The 21,939-nt window shown below is 31.7% G+C and overlaps 3 protein-coding genes across 4 annotated transcripts; 2 read left to right on the top strand and 1 right to left on the bottom strand.

Moving 5' to 3' along the window:
* The first annotated feature begins 3,843 nt into the window (after positions 1–3,843).
* LOC124841435 (beta-1,4-xylosyltransferase IRX14) lies at positions 3,844–7,842 on the top strand. The gene is made up of 3 exons (XM_047317705.2): positions 3,844–4,881; positions 5,044–5,586; positions 7,089–7,842. Exons 1-3 carry the CDS (start codon positions 4,181–4,183, stop codon positions 7,318–7,320), a joined length of 1,476 nt encoding a protein of 491 aa, XP_047173661.2. The 5' UTR covers positions 3,844–4,180; the 3' UTR covers positions 7,321–7,842.
* Positions 7,843–15,060: 7,218 nt separating this feature from the next.
* Positions 15,061–17,535, top strand: LOC124841432 (UPF0481 protein At3g47200-like). 2 transcript variants are annotated; one of them, XM_088100214.1, is made up of 2 exons: positions 15,061–17,134; positions 17,294–17,535. In XM_088100214.1, exons 1-2 carry the CDS (start codon positions 15,534–15,536, stop codon positions 17,310–17,312), a joined length of 1,620 nt encoding a protein of 539 aa, XP_087956340.1. In that variant the 5' UTR covers positions 15,061–15,533; the 3' UTR covers positions 17,313–17,535. The 2 variants fall into 2 exon arrangements, with proteins under 2 accessions (XP_087956340.1, XP_047173659.1); XM_047317703.2 differs by lacking the exon at positions 17,294–17,535 and having other exon boundaries at positions 15,061–17,265.
* Positions 17,536–19,645: 2,110 nt separating this feature from the next.
* LOC124841444 (protein RER1A-like) lies at positions 19,646–21,721 on the bottom strand. The gene is made up of 3 exons (XM_047317717.2): positions 21,256–21,721; positions 20,358–20,538; positions 19,646–20,225 (listed from the first exon to the last, which is right to left on the bottom strand). The coding sequence occupies exons 1-3, from the start codon at positions 21,597–21,599 to the stop codon at positions 20,172–20,174; spliced, it is 579 nt and encodes a 192-aa protein (XP_047173673.1). The 5' UTR covers positions 21,600–21,721; the 3' UTR covers positions 19,646–20,171.
* Positions 21,722–21,939: the final 218 nt, after the last annotated feature.

Here is a 21,939-nt window from a genome sequence, read left to right as displayed (position 1 = left end):
AAAATACTTTTTTTTTAAATTGAATATAAATAAATAAAATTTAATGAATAACTTAACAAAAAAATAGTGGTCCACGTCCTTTGAGTGAGGAAAACTATAGCAGATTTTTTTTTCCTGACCAAAATGGAAGAGAAGCTCACCGTAAGAGATTCCATTTCCATATATTTTTCTTTTCTTATTTACTCCATTTTTATATTCTCTTTTACAAAAAAGTGAGTTTTTCAAAAATTAGTTTTTAGAATGTGTATTGAAAAGGCGTAATCCATGTGTTAATTACATTGTGAAAACTGGTTTTTATGGCTAAAATCACATAAAAAAACTAGAAAAATAAATATGTTTTTTTGCTTTATTTTTTTACACTTTATTGAAGTTGAAAATACTTTTATTGGTGATATTGTTTCCATCACTAGTCGGATGAAATATTTGTTAGAAAATATTTCTTTTACCCTTCCTTTATTGAAGTAGATAGAACTAAATATGATTTTTTGTTAAAATTTTTAGTCTAAATATAAGTCAGTATGTTATAAAATATAATATCTATAAATCTATTAATTTAAGATTTAGGATTATAATAGTGATGTGCAATTTATATGAATTGGACTTAAATCTTATGAGTATTTTTTTAATAAATATTTTCGAAAAATCATTAATGATATTAAAAGATCACCATAAAAAAATTTACGTGTGCCACAAAAAAAATCTTTAAAAGAAAATTAATTATACACCATAAATTGTTCTTTCAAATTTAGATATTGAAACAAAGTTAATTTCTCTTACTTTAAATTTGGTTACTCAATACAACTGTTCTTTATAGATGTTCCACATTGTTTCTTACTTAGTTCTTTTGAGACAAGAGGGATAAAAGTTGAAGAAGAATAAAAACTAAATAGGACCACTATATTTTTCTTTTTCCTTTCCACTAAAGTAAAAAAACAATACCCAATTTTCTTTTTAATTTTTTTAGACCAGTCAAATTATTACTATAACTTTTTTCAACTTAAACATAACTATGATTTTATAAAAATAGCACCATAATATTTTAACAATTTTTTGACAACAGATTATATGTCAGTATTTTATTGGTCCATATATTTGAAACGGACTAATTACATACTACCATATAGGTTATTGTTAACGAATTATCAAAAAAAATTATTAAAGTGACATTTTCTAAAAATAGAATCTAAAACTACCTTGAACACATTTCACACCTATCTTAATTAGGTAACTAAATAACTTAAGTTTTAAGCGTAATTCAAATTTATTTATCACGTTTCAAATTATTTTACAAAAATATACTATCACTTAGAAAAGGCAAGTCTCATATAGAGTAATTTTCATGTAAGACCACACTAAAAAAATAAGATCAAGATATAAGTTGAAAAACCAAATTCTTACACGTTTTTTTGTTTTGTTTTGGACTACTTTGAATTGGCTTGTTACGGCCATCATCTTCAAAACAAAAAAGAGAATTTACTTGTGAATATATAAAAAAATAGCTGGGTCCAACAGAGTATATAAATGTCTATTCCACGTAATAGCCCACAGTTTTGTGTAGGTTTAATTGGGCTTATCATATAATTATCTCAGAGAAGGAGTGTTTACTCTCCGATTTTGGTCCACCCACATTTGGTCTGTGAAAAAGGGATTCCAATGGGTTGGTTTATAAAACTTGTCAGTTAATAGATGCAAAAAAAGTATTATTTTTTAATAAAATAAAAATATTTTTAAAAAATGAGAATAAATAATAAGTTAAAAAAAATGCATAAAGACTATTTTTATAGAATAAAAATATATTCTTTTTAATAATAATCAAAATCAAAACTTAATAATTTTATACGGTATACAAGCATATTCAATGTAAATAAAATTTTAATGTTTCATTTTGAAAAATCTTAATGGCCCATTCTTCAGCGTACCGTACTTGTTGATGTGAAAATAAATATAAAAATAAGGGGGAAAAGTGAAATGAAGTAAAAAATGTATAAATAATTGAATAAATGACATCATTTATTTATTATTTAAACGGGATTGAGAGAGAATAACTGGCTTGTGATAGTGTTTTTTTAGCACCAGTAGATACTTAAATTTAAGAATAAGATGTTTTTAAATGATTTTTTTACTGATTAAACTTGAATTTAAGAATAAGATGTTTTTAATTGAATTTTTTACTAATTAAACTTAAATTTATTTTGACCCTATTTAATTCAGATTCAAAATTTCTCTAATACCAAACGTGTAGTTTATTTTTATTTTATAGTGGATAGTGTCGTAAACGTTAAATTCAACATAATATTTATTTTTAATGTTAAATATAACATGATATTTGTTTTATTGCTTAATTTAACACAACATGCATTTTAATTGTCTAGTCAAAGTTTAGTAATCTATTCATGCCAGTTTTTTTTTTTTATTTCTTTTTAAAATTTACAATCTTTACTTTTACAATCAATGCACCCCCTTCCACTTCTTTATTATATATATATATATATATATATATATATATATATATATATATATATATATATATATACACACACATGTTAGTTTGCAGTAAAGATAAAAAATATTTTTTTGTGAATATTATTTATATTTAAAATTATCTTGAAAACTATGCTCAGGTATAAGTTATTGATTCCAGTTATATTATATTTGATTTTCTTAAATAACGTATTGAATTTGAATAGTTTGAATAACAAAATATAAAACAGAAAGGAGATCTCAGTAAAAAGTAATTGATAATATTTTCGATAAAGACAATTATTCATAAAATTAGTAAACATTTTGGTCTATTAATGATTATTTTAAAATTAATTAAACCTATTCATACGTTTAGTTTAGCAGATAATTGATAAACTTAAATAGATTGAGTTGACTCAAATTGAAAAAAAAAAACTTAGTGAGATTATATGATACAGTATTTTTAAATAATTGTTTTTGAGATTATCCTCTCTCTAGAAGCAGGAGTTCCTTGAAAAATTTGTATTGTGACCTGTGTTATTGTCATTCAAAGGCACCAAAATTCAAAGGCTTATATAGAAACATGTTATATGAATCAATTAACGGTGAAATGTAGTAATCAAGCGAGGCACCTAATAAAAAGAGGTGTTTTATTTATATGAGGAAGGAGTTATTGTGATGTGAGAAGAATTTCTTAGTTTGCAAGCATATTGTTCTGGCTACCGATGATTTTGACATATCACAACTTACCAACCAAATCTGTTATTTTCATGTTCCAATTTTGAAACCCAATCAAAAGAGTGAATGTGTAAATCACAAGGTGATGTTTGCAAAAGTCTTAGACGTTGTCGATGGTTTTACAGAAAGTTTGAACAAGCTGAAATAGTGGCAACTATAGATAGTTAGGTTTCACATTGGACAGAACATACCAACATGGAAAAACATAATCGTTTCAATTTAGATATCTAACGTTATAGCTTTAGAAGACTTTGACACTTTACTGTTTATAATTAACCCTTTATCACTACCACTCCTAATTTTAGGAAAAAGATTACAATTTGCATGAATATCGTGAATCTGGAAAGAGAAAAAAAAACGGAAATTTTCAGAAGCTGTAATTGTAAGAAACGGAAATTGAGTGAAAGTGGAGGGAAGCTATCGGTTAGGGTGTTGGATACAAATTATAGCACAAAAACAAATGAGATGAGATAAAAGACAAAAAGTTCCAAACATTTGGTTGGAAATAAAAACGAGTAATTAATTTCGGTGTCGTCACATGTTATTTTTATGCAGAAATTTGTTTGTTTATTATTTTTGAGTTGCTTGGAATGTCCTCAACAGAGTTTTGAAAATAAGGTTGGAGATGAAATTAAAGAGTTTGTTATAACGTTGACCAGATATCACGCCAAGAGTGTTTTGAATTATGTAGAATTAATTGTGTCCGAATTGATGGTGTTAGAATAATTAAAAAGAAATAAAAAAGAAAAAGAAAGCAGTTTATCCTTAAACCCAAAGAAATGATGAATGATTAAATGACAGGGGCACCAACCTAAAGCCACCAGCAACCTAAAACCAACCACCATCTCCAACCGACAACCCTCTCTCTTATCTTTTCTGCTCCGAACTTCAATCTTAAAATTAAATCCAAACATATAATAGCGTAAGTGTGTTATCACTTCAACTCGCCAACATTCTTTCTTTGACTACGGACAGGGACAAAATGAAGCTCTCGGCGTTGCAGCAGAGTTACCTCACGCGCCGAGCCAACAGCTTCAGGGGATCCGCGCAGTTGGATTCGTCCGCCGACGGCGCGGTGAAGTCGCCGGCGGCGATTTTCTGGCTGGTAATCCACGGTCTCTGCTGCCTCATCAGTCTCGTCCTTGGCTTCCGCTTCTCCCGACTGGTGTTCTTCTTCCTGTTCTCTACCAGTCTCTACACCGCCCCGTTCCGCGGCGGAGCGGATATCGCGGCGCCGCTGAACGTTCCTCCGGCGGCGAACAGGACGGCGGCGGTGAGCACTGCGAGCCGTGTGGTGGTCGGGCGGCACGGGATCCGAATCCGGCCGTGGCCGCACCCGGATCCCGTGGAGGTGATGAAAGCGCACCGCATAATCGAGAGGGTGCAGAGGGAGCAGAGGTCGCTGTTCGGGGTGAAGAACCCTAGGACGGTGATCGCTGTGACGCCAACGTATGTTCGGACGTTCCAGACGCTGCACTTGACTGGTGTGATGCACACGCTGATGCTGGTGCCGTACGATCTGGTTTGGATCGTGGTGGAGGCCGGCGGAGTCACCAACGAAACCGCTTCGATTATTGCCAAGTCCGGCCTCAGAACAATCCACGTTGGCTTTTCTCCACGAATGCCAAATTCGTGGGATGCTAGGCATAAACTCGAGTCTCGGATGCGACTTCATGCTTTGAGGTTAACTTTTGCTACCTCCTTTTACTCGATTAATGTTATTATTGTTATGCTGAGTGTAGAAACTTTATGGAGTACTGTTTTTGTTAGTGCGCGAAGCATAATCACAGAATACAGTGAAAATGCATCATGAAGACTTACTTGCGTTCGATTGATTTTGAACAGAGTTGTGAGAAAAGAGAAGCTGGACGGAGTTGTGGTGTTTGCTGATGATAGTAATATGCATAGTATGGAGTTGTTTGATGAAGCACAAAATGTGAAATGGATCGGAGCTGTTTCGGTTGGAATATTGCTTCATTCGGATGATTCTTCATCCATGGTTCAAACGGAGGAGGAAGGTGCGGTTATGCCTGTGCAGGGCCCTGCTTGTAATGCCACGGATAAGTTGGTTGGGTGGCACACCTTCAATTCACTGCGTTATACAGGAAGGAGTGCGGTTTATATTGATGATAAGGCACCTGTTCTGCCCACAAAGCTCGAGTGGTCTGGGTTTGTGTTAAATTCAAGGTTGGTTTGGAAGGATGTTGATGATAAGCCAGAGTGGGTTAAAGATCTTGATGAATTAGATGGGGCTGATGAAGGAATAGAGAGTCCACTGTCCTTGCTCAAGAGCACGTCTGTGGTAGAGCCGCTTGGGAACTGTGGACGTCAAGTTTTGCTTTGGTGGCTACGGGTTGAAGCCCGCACAGACAGCAAATTTCCTTCTCAGTGAGTCCTCTCCCTGATTTTGAAGTTTTCATTTGTGATGATCTTAAGATGTCTGGCATTCTTTTTTTATAATTTTCTGCATGATATCTGGCATATTTAACCATTTTGAATATGTGCGAGATTTAAATGTGTTTGATAGGATGTCAAGCCCAAAGAATACAGACCTATTACCAGTTATGTGCTTATTGTGAACCTATACCGCGGTGCTTAGAATCATCTTATTTGGAATAGCTGCATTTTGCATTCACATTTGGACATCGATAGATGTAGAGTGTAGACTTATTTTCTAGGACGATCTGTAATTTTATAGCTTAATTGAACTCTACCGAATTACCAGCTAAGATGATGATGATACAGGTATATAAGACTAAGTAAGCAGAATGTAGCGTAGAAGGTAAGCTGCTGCCAAGTTGGTGCAGAATTTTTATTGACGTTCTATATTATCATAGTTGTTAAGATTTTTCATCCTGGTTTGAAAATATCTCACTGGGTACACACTTCCAATAGTGAGAAACTGAACGACTCAATGTCATTGGGCACAAAGTTTTCTTCCCTCTTCGTCTTGCTTGTCTTATATAGGGGATCGTCTTTTAGATAGTCTACACGACTCTCTCCCTAGGTGTTGGTTGTCTTCAGGGGTTACTAAATATAAGTGTTGAAACATGGAAACATGGTTGAGGGATAGTTTCCATTACAGGCATCTTGACTATTTAATTATCTGGACAATGTGTAGAATTGCAGGTTTTCTATCAAGCCATTAGTATCTGACTGAAAGTCACGCAGTTACGTATGCAAGTTACAGTCTTTAGATAGTCTTGGTAGTCTAAGAATGCTGGTTTGTTCGATTGTATTCGTTGGTTAACGTCTGTTAGTTCAATTCCTTCTTGTCAATGATATCCAAGCATCTGTTGCGAATGCCTCGATTGGGATTTTTGTATCCTTATCAATAAAATATTTTGGTACATTTAAGATCTGTCCAAAGGTTACGTAATTAATAACTGGAAGAAGGAACATTGAGCTTTTAGTTCCACGATTAGCGCAATCTTTAAAGATTTCAAGACATCACACGCAAGCAATAACGACCGTTGTTTAAGGCTGCACCGTATTGTCTTTGTCATCTTTTCTTTATCAAGTCAATTTTCTGGATTCTGAAATTTGTTCTTCCCGGGAATAACGAAAGCTATTCCTCAAATATGTGAAATATCGTTGTACATGAATTTACTCTTTTCACAAACAATTACAGAAACATCATCCTTGTTTGACCATAGTAGAAAGTACTGTATAAATAATATGACCTGTGTAGTTTTTGTGTAGAATTAAGAAACATAAACTGAAAATGTATTCCAAAACCTGTTTGACCCTAAAATTTCTACGGAAATCACGGAGTTGTTTATTTGGGCACATATCATGCAGATTTTTGTGCTTGTAATTTATGATATGGCATCCAACAAATAGATGTATTTATGTATCCCTAACTGAGTATACGGTTCTACTTTATGCAGATGGATAATTGACCCTCCTTTGGACATCACTATTCCATCAAAACGCACTCCATGGCCAGATACTCCTCCTGAGCTGCCATCTAATGAGAAAGTGTTAATTGGTAGCCAAGAGCAGACAAACAAGCCCTCTACAAGGACCAAAACGCCTAGATCCCGGCGTAGTAGAAGTAAGAGAAAGCATGACAGCAAAGTGATAGGAGTGCAAGTCTCTACACATTCCGAGGAAAACTAAACAGGGATGTTAACCATTGTATTGTACATCAGAGGAATTTACTGCCCAGTAACTGCTGCTGGCCTTCAGCAACAAGAATTTGGATTCATCAATGGAAAAAGCTGCTGCTGCATACGTTGGTGGCGTAACTTTTATGGAGGCCCGACCCGCATATGTGCATCCGAGTCTGATTTCACCCATTTTTTATATTCATTTTTATCTCTTTTTATTGGAGTTCGTCGGAATGAAAGTTTGAAAGGTAATGTCGACTTGTTATGCTGCCTTGCTGAAAGCCTGTATTCAATTGTAGGGTTGTATTGGATTGAATATAAGGTGGTGCATTGAATTAAGATTTTAAAAGATTATTCTGACAATAGTTTTATTTTTTTTTTGGCAAATTTTAAAATACTCCTTACAAATATTCGGAGTTATTAATTTTTTGAAAGATTGTTTCATGATTAAGGTTTGTGTAGTTTACATTTTACTGTATTCGTATATTAAGAATTTATAATTTTTATAGACTTAATTTTTGTTTTTGGTTGAGATTTGAAAGAATTTTAAGTTTTTAGAAAATATTCAAAATTATAAGATTTTGTGAACAGTAATTATAAATTATAAATTTCGGATAGAAAAACAGTAAGACTGACATAAAATGTTAAATCTTTTAGTAAATGATTGTTTTTAATTTCATTCTTTGTTGGACTAGTTCTTCATGTGCTAGCATTTTTTTCTTTCTATTATCATTGGATTTCAACAGTATATTTGAAATTATGAGTTTTTAGCAAATTTGAAGATGAGGATTAGTAATTGATGGAAAAAAAATTAAGGTCTAAATAAATCTTAAAGGATTGAATGAGCGTGATATATCTAACTAAATGATGAAATTTAATAAAATTCTCAAAAATTTCTCCATTAAAGTTTATATACTTTTTAGTTTCATCATACTTTTTATAATTTGTAAAATATGCCATTATTTCTTTATCAGCCTAGAAAATCTAATTATTCTAGTTGAATATCACAATATATGTATTTATGTAGGTATTCGAAAGTTTTGATCTAATAATACCGAATACTTTTTATCTGTTCTTTTAAAAAATCTTTACAAGTTCTAATTCAACAGTCCTCTATACTATAATACTTTGGTACAAAAAAGTCTTGCCCCAGGTATAAATATGATACGTCAAACTTTTTTTATTAAAAAACTTATTATTACAATATTGTAGTTCATGTCTTAATATATTTAGACAGTAAGAATTATAAAGAATTTCATGAATTTATAGGATTTAAAATAATTCCATAGTTTTTTATATAAATTTCAAATTGCAATAATTAATAAAAAAAAAACTAAAAAAATATAAAGAAATAGAACCATTACAATAATTTTTTTTTTCAATCTTTGATTGTAATTTTTTGTTCTATTGTACTAACCGTTTGTTCACATTCTCTTCGTCGTGTTTTTTTACGTTTGAACAATAGACTTACAACTATAATTACCACTACTTAATAACATGAGTGAACACGGCAATTTGGTTAGAAAAATTCATCACAACTGCGTACAACAGCGTATACTGTCTTCCACAAAGATCGAAGAAATTACATGAAATAAGAGAAAAAAAAATTAGAAAAACACGATTTAGGTAATATTATTATAATATTCATACATTCTATTAAAAAGTTGCATAAAATCCATCAAATTCCTTACAAGAAAAGTCCTGATTAAATATCACCAAATTACATTATCTTTCTTGTTACTAAAACGAATGGAGATTTTATTTCATAGTATAGATTTACTTCAACTAATACGATTAATAAAAAATATGTTACAGAAATATGAGATTGGATATTTTTAGAAAGTAAAAAGTATGAGGAGATGTGATTTTAATGTTAATGATGAATATTTTATTTATGAAATAAATTAATTAATTTTAGATATAATGCGTATGTGAGAAAAGGTTATTTAAGAAAGAAAAAAAAATGTTAAAATTTTCATTTTTAAAATCAACATATTGTTTGAAGCGTTGTTCGTGTGTTGGTACCATGATTTTGGGCCAAATCTAATGAGGCACAATGGCTAGGGTCTAAAGACCATCATATGAGAGTTACTCCCTACACCATCACACATTGCTTCCTGCACCACCACACTTTTTTTAAATTCCAAAATTATCTTTCATATTCTAAAATATCCTATACCTCCTCCTTTTCTCTTGAACGGATGTCGACATCCGTTGAAGAAAAAATTCTTCAACGGATGTGCCACATCCGTTACGTTTAGTTTTCTTTTTTAAGTTTTTAGTTTTTTTAAGTTTTTAGTTTCTTTAAGTTTTTTAATTATTTACTTTTTTTAAAAATTATTACTTAGTTATTTATAAATTAATTTTATTTTTATAATAAAATAATTATTATTAATTTAATTTATGTATTATTATTTTAAATAATAATTAAAATACTTTTTAAAAATTTATTAAAACGCATTGAAGTTTTTTTCTTTTTAAAGTTTTTAGTTTTTTATTTTATTATATTTTAAATTTATATATAAATATTATTTAATTTTTTTAAAATTATTATTTAATTAATTATAAATTAATTTTATTTTATTTAATAAAATAACTATTATTAATTTAATTTATGTATTATTATTTAAATAATAATCATAGTTTTAAAAGTTTTATTAAAACGGATTAAATAATAATCATAGTTTTAAAAGTTTTATTAAAACGGATGTGGCAATCCGTTAACGGATGTCGCCACATCCGTTGAAGATTTTAAAAATTTATTAAATCGGGAAGTTTTTTCTTTTTAAATTTTCAGATTTTAATTTATTATATTTTAAATTAATATATAAATATTATTTAATTAATTTAAAATGATTAATTAATTATTTATGAATTAATTTTATTTTATTTAATAAAATAATTATTATTAATTTAAGTTATATATTATTATTTAAATAATAATCAAAGTAGTTTTAAAAGTTTTATTAAAACGGATGTGGCAATCCGTTAACGGATGTCGCCACATCCGTTGAAGATTTTTTTTTTTTAAATAAAAATAATAAATTAAAATATAGGATTTGTGAATGGACGGATGTCAACATCCGTTGAAGGTAAAACGGATGTTGATATCCGTTTTAGAGAAGGGCAAAATTGGTATGGGGTGGTGCAGGAAGCATTCGGTGGTGGTGGAGGGAGCAACTGCCCCATCATATTATGTACATATCTGGGCCACGCTGATATTGGCCCAAATTTCAATGATCCAGATTGACGTTATTCACCATAAGAACTATCTATACTTGGGTGTTGCTCCCTCCACCCCCACACATCTCTTCCTCCACCTCCCCTTTACTATTTTGCCCCTTCCTCCACCTTTCCTTTACTATTTTGCCCCTCAGTAAAATTTTATTTTTAAAATTGTTGTTTTTTAATTTTATTCATTTATAACATATTTCACTGATAACCTACGTAGTTCCTTGTATGAGTAAAATATTTTTCTACAAAGCTTGGTGATCGTGAAAAGAATTATCAAACAATCTTCTTCTTGTTCTCGGTGCAGTACGTGGTGCAGTGCGTTTATGGTGTAGTGTCCTTGTCGTGTGTCCTTGTCGTGGTTCCTCTCCAGGTACGTAGTCATAATCCTTCCAATAATCCTACACCCTAAATCCTTCCCATACTTCCAATAATCCTTTTAATATCCAAGCCTATAATCCTTGCATGAGCCGCAAAACGTAGTAAAATAAAAACGAAACGTAAAAGGAACACTGCCTCTGGAAGGATGACATCCTTCAACGGATGTCAACATCCGTTGAAGGCAAAACGGATGTCGACATCCGTTTAAGGCAAAACGGATGTCGACATCCGTTGAAGGCAAAACGGATGTCGACATCCGTTTAAGGCAAAACGGATGTCGACATCCGTTTTGCCTTCAACGGATGTTGACATCCGTTGAAGGATGTCATCCTTCCAGAGGCAGTGTTCCTTTTACGTTTCGTTTTTATTTTATTTGTTTATTTTATTTACAGTAATTTATATTTAAATTTATAATTTTAAATGTTATATATGGTTAGTTTTTAAACGTAATAATTTTGTTAAAATATGAATTTGTTAAAATATGAATTTGTTATAGGTGGAGAAGAAGCTTAACGGAAGAGAGAAAGGTAAACGAAAATGGAAGAGAGGAAGAGGTGCAGAGGGAAGTAAATCAGAAGTTTTAAATAAATTAAAATATTAAAATAATAAAAATAAAAAATTTTAACTTTTGAGGATATAATTGTCATTTTAGAAGGATATAATTGGCATTTTAAAAAATTGGGGAGGTGGAGGAAGAGACGTGTGGGGGTGGAGGGAGTAACACCCTCTATACTTTATCCTAATGTGAAACCAAACATATGGCCTATTTATTCGAAAATCGCTTACTAAAATTAGTTATACAAACAACGTTTATTTTATTTGATGATGTTATGCTTTTAGTTTTTGAAGGGTAGAGACGGACCTCGCGTTGGAATACATGTGATTGTTGGATGCATTGCATAGGTATAGTTTTGCGAAATGACGGTCAATCTAAAAAATATTCCTTCTAATGACAAGATGTAAATATTATCAAATGGATAATAGTTAGATTAATACTCGTTACGAAATTTATAAGTACAAATTTTAGACAAAAATATTGGTGATCATGTTTAATATATATTAGATATTCAAATATTGAATTCACATTAATTTTAATATTAAAACATCTTATACAAATATTCTCTAATCGATATTGGATGAAGATGATAAAAGACAAAAAAAAAACAAAAAACTATTTAAAGACCTTTGATCTAGATAGTATTTCCAAGAGTTAATCTTGATCTACGTTTTGAAATAGGAAGTAACAAATTTGCCAAAAATATAAATAATTTTAAATTTGACAAAAGAAAAATCATAAAAAAAATATTACAAAATATAAACCAATTTAAGTTTTGGGCATGAAAGGTTACTTGCTTGCTTTTGAATATCCCTTAAAACCTAAAATGAATATAGAGGAAACAGAGAAGAGAGATGTGAGTGGATAAAAGGTTCACAGAATTACATAATAAGTTAAGATCATTACAGTTCAAATTTTAGGTTTATTAATTAAAAAGTATTTGGTATTTATTTTTTAAATAAAAAGTCACATCAATATTTAGCTGTTGTTTAAAACAAAAATATTTATTATTGTAGATCCTATTCAACATTGAGTTTATCATTACTGTTAATACTACAAGAAAATAATGTGGACGATTTCTTATTATATTAATTAAGTAGCACGCTATTATTTTTTAAATAATGTTAGCATTTATATAGTTTAACAAGAAGTCAACTGAATTATTATTTTATTTAATTGTTATAAGTGGTTCTATTTCTAATTTTCCTTTTACTTTCTTCCTTCAATATCAAATTCAGTTAATTACACCCTGTTGAAGAATTCTCTCAATAAATATAAATAATATCTGAATGTAAATTATCAATCAAACTTCATTCCTCCAATCATCTACAAGAGAAGTTATCCTAATTAGGACCGATAATGGAACGAACGATACAGAGATGAATTTTGTTATTATATATATATTTTTTAAAAAATATTTAAAAATAAATAAATTTATTTTAGAAAAAATAAAATTATTTTAAAATAAATAAAATTATTTTATCCAATTGGTAACAATTATATACTTATATATATATATATATATATATATATATATATATATATATATATACTCGTACATGTTTCTTTATTATTTTAATGTCAATTAATTATTTTTTTATAATATTCAATATCAAAGAATATATTCCCGTTTATTCAATATTAAATATTTAAAAACAAAATAATTATATATATTTCAAATTAAAGCATTAAATAAAAGTTGATAAAATTAAAATATTTATTAAACTTTCAAAATTAATGAAATAAAGTTGATAAAATTTAAAAATATTTTAAAAAAATATAAAAAGAAAACAAATAATAAAATTTTAAAATATTTTAAATGTTTCTTTATTCTCATACTTCACATTCTAATTAAATGTATTTTTTACACACTAATAAAAATTTTAATATATTATTTGAATGAAATCAATAAAAAGCAAATATTTAACTATTAATATTTGAAATTTAACATATATTTTTTTTATCTTTTTAACATGAATGAATTCAGAAATTCAAGATAATAGGGTTAAAAGAAAATAAAATTAAATAACACTAAATAAATATTTAAATTGACAGTTAAACATTAACAATAAATAAAAAAATTAAAAAGAACAAAAATATTCAAATATAAAATAAAAATATTTAATATACATATAATTATTTGAACACAATTATACAAATATTTTAATAAGAAAAAAAATATCTTGGATATATATATATATATATATATATATATATATATATATATATATATATAATGTAATAAATTGAGTATTTTAATGAGTTAAATAAGAATGAGAGTAAAAATCAATATTAAGATGGAATGGAGACAAAACGAATATATACATACATATTTCATCCTTATACCTAATTTGAAAAGAATGATGTATTATTACTCATATTTAACCAATATGAGAATTATTTTTAAAATGAAGACAAATTCAAACAATTTTTATGAGAATGATTTTATTTGTGAAATCACGACACAAACATAATTTAATTATATGTGAGAAAAAAATAAAAACAAAGTTATATAATTATGATAAAATAAATATAAATAAAAATGTTTGTATATTTCTAAAATAAAACTATAAACATTGAATGTTTTAGTTTAGGATCTATAATGTCTAACCCTATCATGAATAAACGTTGTAACTTGTAATTTGTGAACCTCCACTCGTGACCATTAGGTATTTTCTTTACTTGTAATTCACACAGAAGATTGTTAGTTTAGCTATTCACTAAATTTTTTATTGAAAAAGAAAAGAATTATTATAAATGTGTTTTATAAGTCGTTTATTTCATATGATACTTAACTTTTTCTATTCCTTTTCCACGTTATTCATAAAAAGAACAATAACATCTAAATATTAAACATTAGAACATAAATAAATAAAAGCTTGAACAGGTAAGGAAAACATAAATAAAAACGTACAAGTTTTGTTTTTTTGTTTTTTTTATGTAAAGGTGATATAAAGGTCAAAAGTTTAGCTACTTTTTTGAAGTTATAAATACAAATTGTACTACTTCCAATTTTCATGATGAGATTGTTTCTTTCTTAAACCTAAAATTAGAAGCTTCTGTCCTCATACAAATTTTCTTAATCAATCTGCAATTAAAATTAAAGAATTATATATTAAATTCATGGTAAATTTTACTCAGTTTCATTCTTATGACCCAGCTTAGGCAACAATCATAGAAAAAAATAACAATACCAAGATTGTCAATGTAATAACTTTTCCTCTAATCAAGGATATCTTTATTTACTAATAAATGTCAATTATAGAGAGCATCTAAGTCATTATAACTATAAGAGTTATACTCTTCCACCCAACTTTCAAATTAATATAATAATTAAAATAATCCATCGATTAGAAAATAGAGAAATTTTGAAATTACTAACTTTACTCAGCTAACTCTATAATGACCAATTATAAAGAAAAAGAAAGTAGAATTTCTTAGTTATTGTCAATAACAAAAACGTTCTTCACTTTTTAAATTATTTAGTGAGTAGGAGGATTGGTAAGAAGCTTCTGTATAAAGGTTTGCAATTATATATTCATTGTTACGGTTGTAAAGTTATCTAGCTGAATAATTTAGAACTTAAGATTGGGATATGCTCTATGCCTCATGAACACGAGAGACATTGCAGATTTTGAATTCTTCCACGTTTTCTCCACTTTTTGTGTCTGCCCTCACACCAATGCATTTTACAAGTGCATCTGAAACTACCACAGTTTCTGATTGAACATGTTGAAGCCACTATTACCCATGATGTGATGCCATATGCATATTTTAGGGGAAGGGTCATTTTCCAACATAATTTGGCGTGCTAGAGATTGAAAGTTGAATGTTTTCAGAAAGGGTTGTAATGAGGCCCAAAGGGGTCCCATATGAGCTGCACAATTTATTCAAGTCAGTTACAACATTCTATTAAAAATGTGAAGGTCATTTCAGACCATAATCGCAATTGACTCTTTACCCTTCATCAAACACTATTTCAATTCTGTTTCTTTATGAATTGGCAGCAACACAGAGGCCATTGACAAGAAACAGAACACCATTCGCTTGAAGAAATGGTGGCTGTATTCAACAAAGAGCTCTTGAGCTGGTATCTCATCACCCTTAAACTCAAAGAAACCTTGGAATCCGGGATTCCATCTTCACCTAATTCAGGGAAACGATCAACAGAGTTTCCACAGAAGGAGCAGTGGCAAGAGGACCAATTTCAGCAGGAACCTACAGAATCATTGCAGGTTGTCATCAGTGAAGATGGTGAAAAATCACGAGAGGAACCAAACTCACCAGGATCTGAATGGGTGGTGATCATCAAGGAGAAACTAGAGCAGGCAGGTCAAGATGATGTGGCAAGTTCATGGTCCAAACTATCAATCTACAAAATCCCCCATTACCTTAGAGATAGTACTGGTGATGATAAAGCTTTTGCTCCGCAGATTGTGTCTATAGGTCCTTACCATCATGGCAAGAAGCGCCTTCGCCCAATGGATCGCCATAAATGGCGTTCCATTAACCATGTCCTTAAGCGTACCAAGCATGACATTAGGATCTACCTCAATTCCATGAAGGAGATAGAAGAAAGAGCTCGCTCCTGTTATGAAGGACTAATTAGTTTAAGCAGCAATGAGTTCGTGGAAATGCTTGTCCTTGATGGCTGTTTTGTGCTGGAGCTATTCAGAGGAGCCACAGAAGGGTTCAAACAACTTGGATATTCCAGGAATGATCCTGTTTTTGCAATGCGTGGATCAATGCATTCCATTCAGAGGGATATGATCATGCTAGAAAACCAGCTTCCACTCTTTGTACTGGACAGACTTCTGGGAATTCAACTGGGAAACCCAGACATGAAAGGACTTGTTACAGCTCTGGCACTCAGGTTCTTCGACCCTTTGATGCCGACTGATGAACCAATGACAGAAAGTGACAGAAACAAATTGGAATTATCCCTAGGAAGTGCTATTACCTTTGACCCTTTACCTGATCAAGAAGGTCTTCACTGCTTGGAAGTGTTCAGAAGAAGTCTTTTGCGTGCAGGACTTCAACCTGTGCCTAGAATATGGATCAAACGCAGGTCAAATGCTCAAAGAGTGGCTGATAAACGGAGACAGCAACTGATACACTGTGTGACAGAGCTTAAAGAGGCTGGAATCAAGTTCAAGAAGAGGAAGACTGATCGCTTCTGGGACATCAAATTTAAGGATGGTATTCTGCGAATACCTCGGCTCTTGATCCATGATGGCACCAAGTCTTTGTTTCTCAATCTCATTGCCTTTGAGCAGTGTCATCTTGATTGCAGCAATGACATCACATCCTATATTATCTTCATGAACAACTTGATTAACTCTCCAGAGGATGTGGGATATCTTCATTACCGTGGCATAATTGAACACTGGCTTGGTAGTGATGCTGAAGTTGCAGACCTTTTCAATCGTTTATGCCAAGAGGTTGTTTTTGACATCAATAACAGTTACCTTTCTCCATTGTCTGAGGATGTGAATCGGTATTACAACCATAGATGGAACACCTGGTGTGCAAGCTTGAGACACAATTACTTCAGTAATCCTTGGGCCATTATATCTTTGGTTGCTGCTGTTGTTTTGTTGCTGCTTACTCTTGCACAAACCTACTACAGTATTTATGGATATTACAGACCACCCAGGTAAGTACCCCTGGAGGATCTTTCATTTCCTACAATGAACATACTTTTTAGTGTTGACCCTTATCAAGTTGATGTTTATGTGTTTGTTGATTTCAATAATCAAGCCTAGAAAAGATCTTGGAAGGTTGGAATATCATTAATTCATTTATTTTTGCACAGAAGGTATTGTCTTGGCTAGATGGCAGAGCTGTAATACAACTTTCTTATGTAATGCAAACGCTTGCACAACAATTTCGGTTTGATTGCTTTAATAAGCTTTCGCTTCATATCATGAAAGAGAATTAAATTGCGAGAAAGAAAAAAAAAACTCTTAGTATTAGGACTGAGTAAATTGGTTTCGAACTGTGATGTGTACAGATGTGAAAGATTATGTAAGAAAATATAAGTGATATGAAATATGAACCTTTGCGTTGATGATTTAAGCTTTGGTTATAAAATACTAGAAAATTTTCTTTTATAGAAAAAGAAAAATGATACCTTAAAATAGGAATTTCATTTGAGTAATAATAAGAGTAAGGAATTGAAGACCATGATGCTAAAGTCAAATGAGTTTCACTTTTTACCTTCAATATCGTGGATGACCGGTCTTATATTGATATGTTTTTAAACGAATTCTAAACGAGTGTTTCAACTTTTCATCTTATTTACTCTTTACGAGTCGAGTGGTTACTGAGTCACTATTCAGTCACACACTTATTAGGTATTTACATTACAAATTAAACACATTTACAGGTAAAACACTTTTATTAACTTTTGGATTATGATTAAATAAATTTTAATTAAAAATCCATTTTGAAATTTATAGAAATAAAGTACAAGGTAAGTTATTATATTTATTGAGAATTTAAAACTGTTTGGAGTTGCAATACTAAAGATTTAGAAGAACTTTGTAAAGAAAACCAAAAGTGACTTTAATAGATTTAGAAAAAAAAGTGTGAAGTATTGTCTTGATATTGATCTCCTATCCCATACCTGAAACACTTATACATTGTAGGAAAGACATGTTTTTATTTTACTTTTTCAGACATGGCAAAAGGTTGATTTTGAAGTACAATCGAGCTAATTATGAATAAAAATGCATTTGAAGGTGTACTATTCAACTTTCACAGTTCGATAGAATCAAAGTCCAAGTGTGTGTCGAAGCAATACAAAACGAACCTTAATTAGATAGGGAAAGTGTTACAAAGTAACGTGTGTAAATATGATTAACATAACATTTTTTCTTGCTTCAATATAAACGTAAGCACTTGGTACTAGGTAGTTTCAAAGAAAGAACACTTTCGAAGGAAAGGTTTGGACCTACACGGAAGTTCGCCATGTTGGAATACAACTTCCAGAGTTTAACCTATGATTTTTAAATTATTTTACTGTACGGGTTTATATAATTGGTATATTCATAAACAAATGCGGAGTTGAGATTAAAACATTGGAACTCATTGAACATTTTTTACCTTTATCGGTTGAACCCACGACCTGCTTTTTGAAACTAAGCACCATATCTCCCTCAAACACGCACAAACTCGATTTCTGCAAACAGTACTTCCAATTATAATTCCAAACTTCCTTCATCGATCATATGTAGCCTGTGTTGTGCCCTTCATAAAAAAAAAGAAAAAACACCTTTGTTCTAACATGGACGTCTGTTTCCCACACAAAATGTCGGAATAAATTGAAGGCTAGAATATGGAACATTACGTTTTTCAGTTTAAAATAGTAGCACAAAATTCTTGTGGTGCGAAGATCAATACTCTAACATTCAGGCGATCACCATCGCTTCTCTGAACAACTACTTTGGTTGAACTACAAATAACCGGTGTTTTCTATGGTCATGGCAACGGGGCCTTTATAATGGTGACTTTAAGCTCACTTGGCTTACTGGAATGAGGGAGTTGCAGATACCATTACATTCAGGAAAAAAAGTTGCAGATACCATTACAAAGAAGGGTCAAGACAACGAAAAGAGCATATATATATATGTGTGTGTGTGTGTGTAATAAAAGTAATCAGTACACAAAACTGTAGTGGTACATAATATGTTTCTGATGAGAGATGCACATCAAGATCAATGGGAAATTTTCCTCAACCAAAGGTATGGCAAGAAATCCTTTGCAAAGGAAAGAAGTCCCATACCATATGACCAACCCGACCAAGTGATTCCATCAAAATAAAAAATTAAAATTGCCATTTGATATAAGATCGACCTTGTTCCATTAGATATAATCAAACCATATGAATCATACAACGCGATTCAACTCGGTTACAGAAACACCAATTAAAAAGAGTTATGAAAATATTTTATTACTGATTCATGAACAAGTACTTGGCTTTAAAAAAATGTGGTTGAGGACATTCTGCAGATAGAGGGAGGTTTGAACCATGAGAAAGGCCTTGTGAAGAGCAACTTTGACACCTCCCGGGGATATCAGTCTTACAGCCAGAAGTGTGGACAAGCTCATTCATAACATATATATATATATATATATATATATAAGAAAGATACACACATCACAATAATGCCAAGAAAGCCTGGAGGGAGTAGTAGTATTGCATAAGCACATTTATAGAAAAAAATGAGTTCCTGAAAATCGCATGATTTGAAGAAAAAAAATACAATGGAAAAAGAGTTAACACCCCATTGCAAATAATGAAGGGGATTCCTTTAGCAAAGGCGTCTTAAATTCTCGTTATTTAACTAGAATTCAGCAATAAGAGTTTAGCATTTGACTACCTATAAAGAAAAAGAAAAGAAAAAGGATTTCACGAGAAGGGAGATGAAAGAGAGAGCCCCCAACATCTCCCCAAGACTAAAGCATCTACCAGGGAGTAGAAACATTGAAGATGTCCAAACAGTTGCTCAATAGGGAGTTGAACATCCAGATGTCATACGTCCATGCTAGACCTCAAAGCAATCTTCCACAGCCACCAAATCCTCAGGTTGCTCCAGCTGTTAATTGTAGCAAATACTGTAGATGGTATCAAGCCACATTTGGGATTGTGACTTAAATGTAGCAAATAAAGTTCATTTAAACTGAAAATTTCAGTCCGCGGTTGGACTTGTGCTATCTGCTGGTGCTCTCTTTCCATCATAGCGCTAAAAGTAAAATAGACAAAATGCTTACTATTAGCAACAAGGATGCAATCCTGATAACAACATTAATGAATGAATAACCAATATTTGCTTGCCACGACAATTTTGAATGGGAAGAAATTATACTGAATCTACCTGTTTCCCAAATGAGAATGGAACATATTTATATTTGATCATGTGTGAAATCTGTCTCCTCATTGTAAGTGTGAAAAGGACCACCCAGTAGAAAAGGAGTATCGGCCAGAATACTGGAACATCAAAGGCACTAAAGAAAGTCATCACAAATGCAATGCAAAACGCCTTTGTGATCGAGTACCTGCCCATGAACAAAAAGTTCAGAAGCTTTCAGTAAAAACAACCATCTGCACGTTAAATCCAAACCGTAAATAACAAAACATTAGCTACCCCCACAAATGACAATTACAACAAAGCACAATACTAATGCTCGTGAATGAAGATTGATCTCCTCGGAAGCGAAACCATAGACTAATAATTAAACACAGAAATGTAATAAAATCAAACACAAGATTGTTATACCCTCCTACTCATCAAGGATAACATGCAAGCCAGTATGGTCATCAGAATGTGGCATTTTCAATATCCATAATTCGCTTGAACGAAAATCTAGACAATTTCGAGTACAGTGACGGACAGATCAAGCATACAAATACTCTAAAACTTGAATTTTAAAAAACAGAACAATATTGAGCATAAATTTGGATAAAATAAATGAAAATTTTCCTCAGCTTTTATTCATAAGGTCAGTCCCCCAGACCCTCATGTAACTTCTCCATAAGTCCAGGTTAAATTGTTGGTGTTTGTGATAAATGCAGTGCAGGAAGTTTAATTAAATTCCCTTTATTTAATTAATCTGTAAATTCTTAGGCAAGCTGATTAGGAGTCTGAAACGATAAGTCGAAATCAAATCTTGGAGTTAGAACCAAAGACGCTAACAAGATAATATTACAACAGAAGTAGGTGGTGGAGTACAAAACCCTAGGAGGAAGGGAGGATTAGTGGAAGGGAATAGTACCAGAACTTGAACTCCGGGAGGCGGCGAACGAAGGGGCGAAACTCATCGGATCCTCTGGTGGGGAGGGTGGGGCCGTCATGAATCTCGGGATCGACCTGAGGGGAGAGGAAGCCGATGAGGAGGTTGAGGATGTAAATACCGAGGGCGTAGGAGACGATGTAAAAGCCTTGAACCAAGTACACGCGGAGGACGTAGACGGCAGCCACCACCAGACACCCGATCCAGCGGCGGAGGACGTGCGGCGTCGTTTTGTCCAGCATGTGCTGGTACTGCCGCGACACCGAAAATTTCCACCGCGATATTGTGGCTTCCGGGGAATGATCGTCGGCGACTCCTACGTCCATGGTGGGTAGGGGTAGTTTTGACTTTTGGATTTGTTTGGCGTAGGAGAAATGTGCAAAGGGTGCGTGCGATGGTGGCAGCAAACAAACCAAAGCAAATGAGATGAGATGGTAGAAACGGCCTAATGGACCCTCTTCCCGGTTCGCTTGTCCTTGCCTCAAGATCTCTCTCCGGTCCACATCTTACTGAACCGGATTAACGGTTTTAACATTACCCAATCCATAGACTCTATTTTATAAAACCATATACACCTTTGACTTTAGCATAATAATACTGTATTTTCCAAAGACTTTAACACGTTTCTTTTTAAGAAATGAGAGGTATTTCTTTTGGCAATGGTTG

Source organism: Vigna umbellata, chromosome 10 (assembly GCF_029865625.1).
Source record: "Vigna umbellata cultivar VRB3 chromosome 10, Vumbellata_1.0, whole genome shotgun sequence".
Classification (NCBI taxonomy): Eukaryota; Viridiplantae; Streptophyta; class Magnoliopsida; order Fabales; family Fabaceae; genus Vigna; species Vigna umbellata.
The sequence above is the reverse complement of the archived record's forward strand: the minus strand, read 5'-3'. Positions and strand labels throughout refer to the sequence as shown.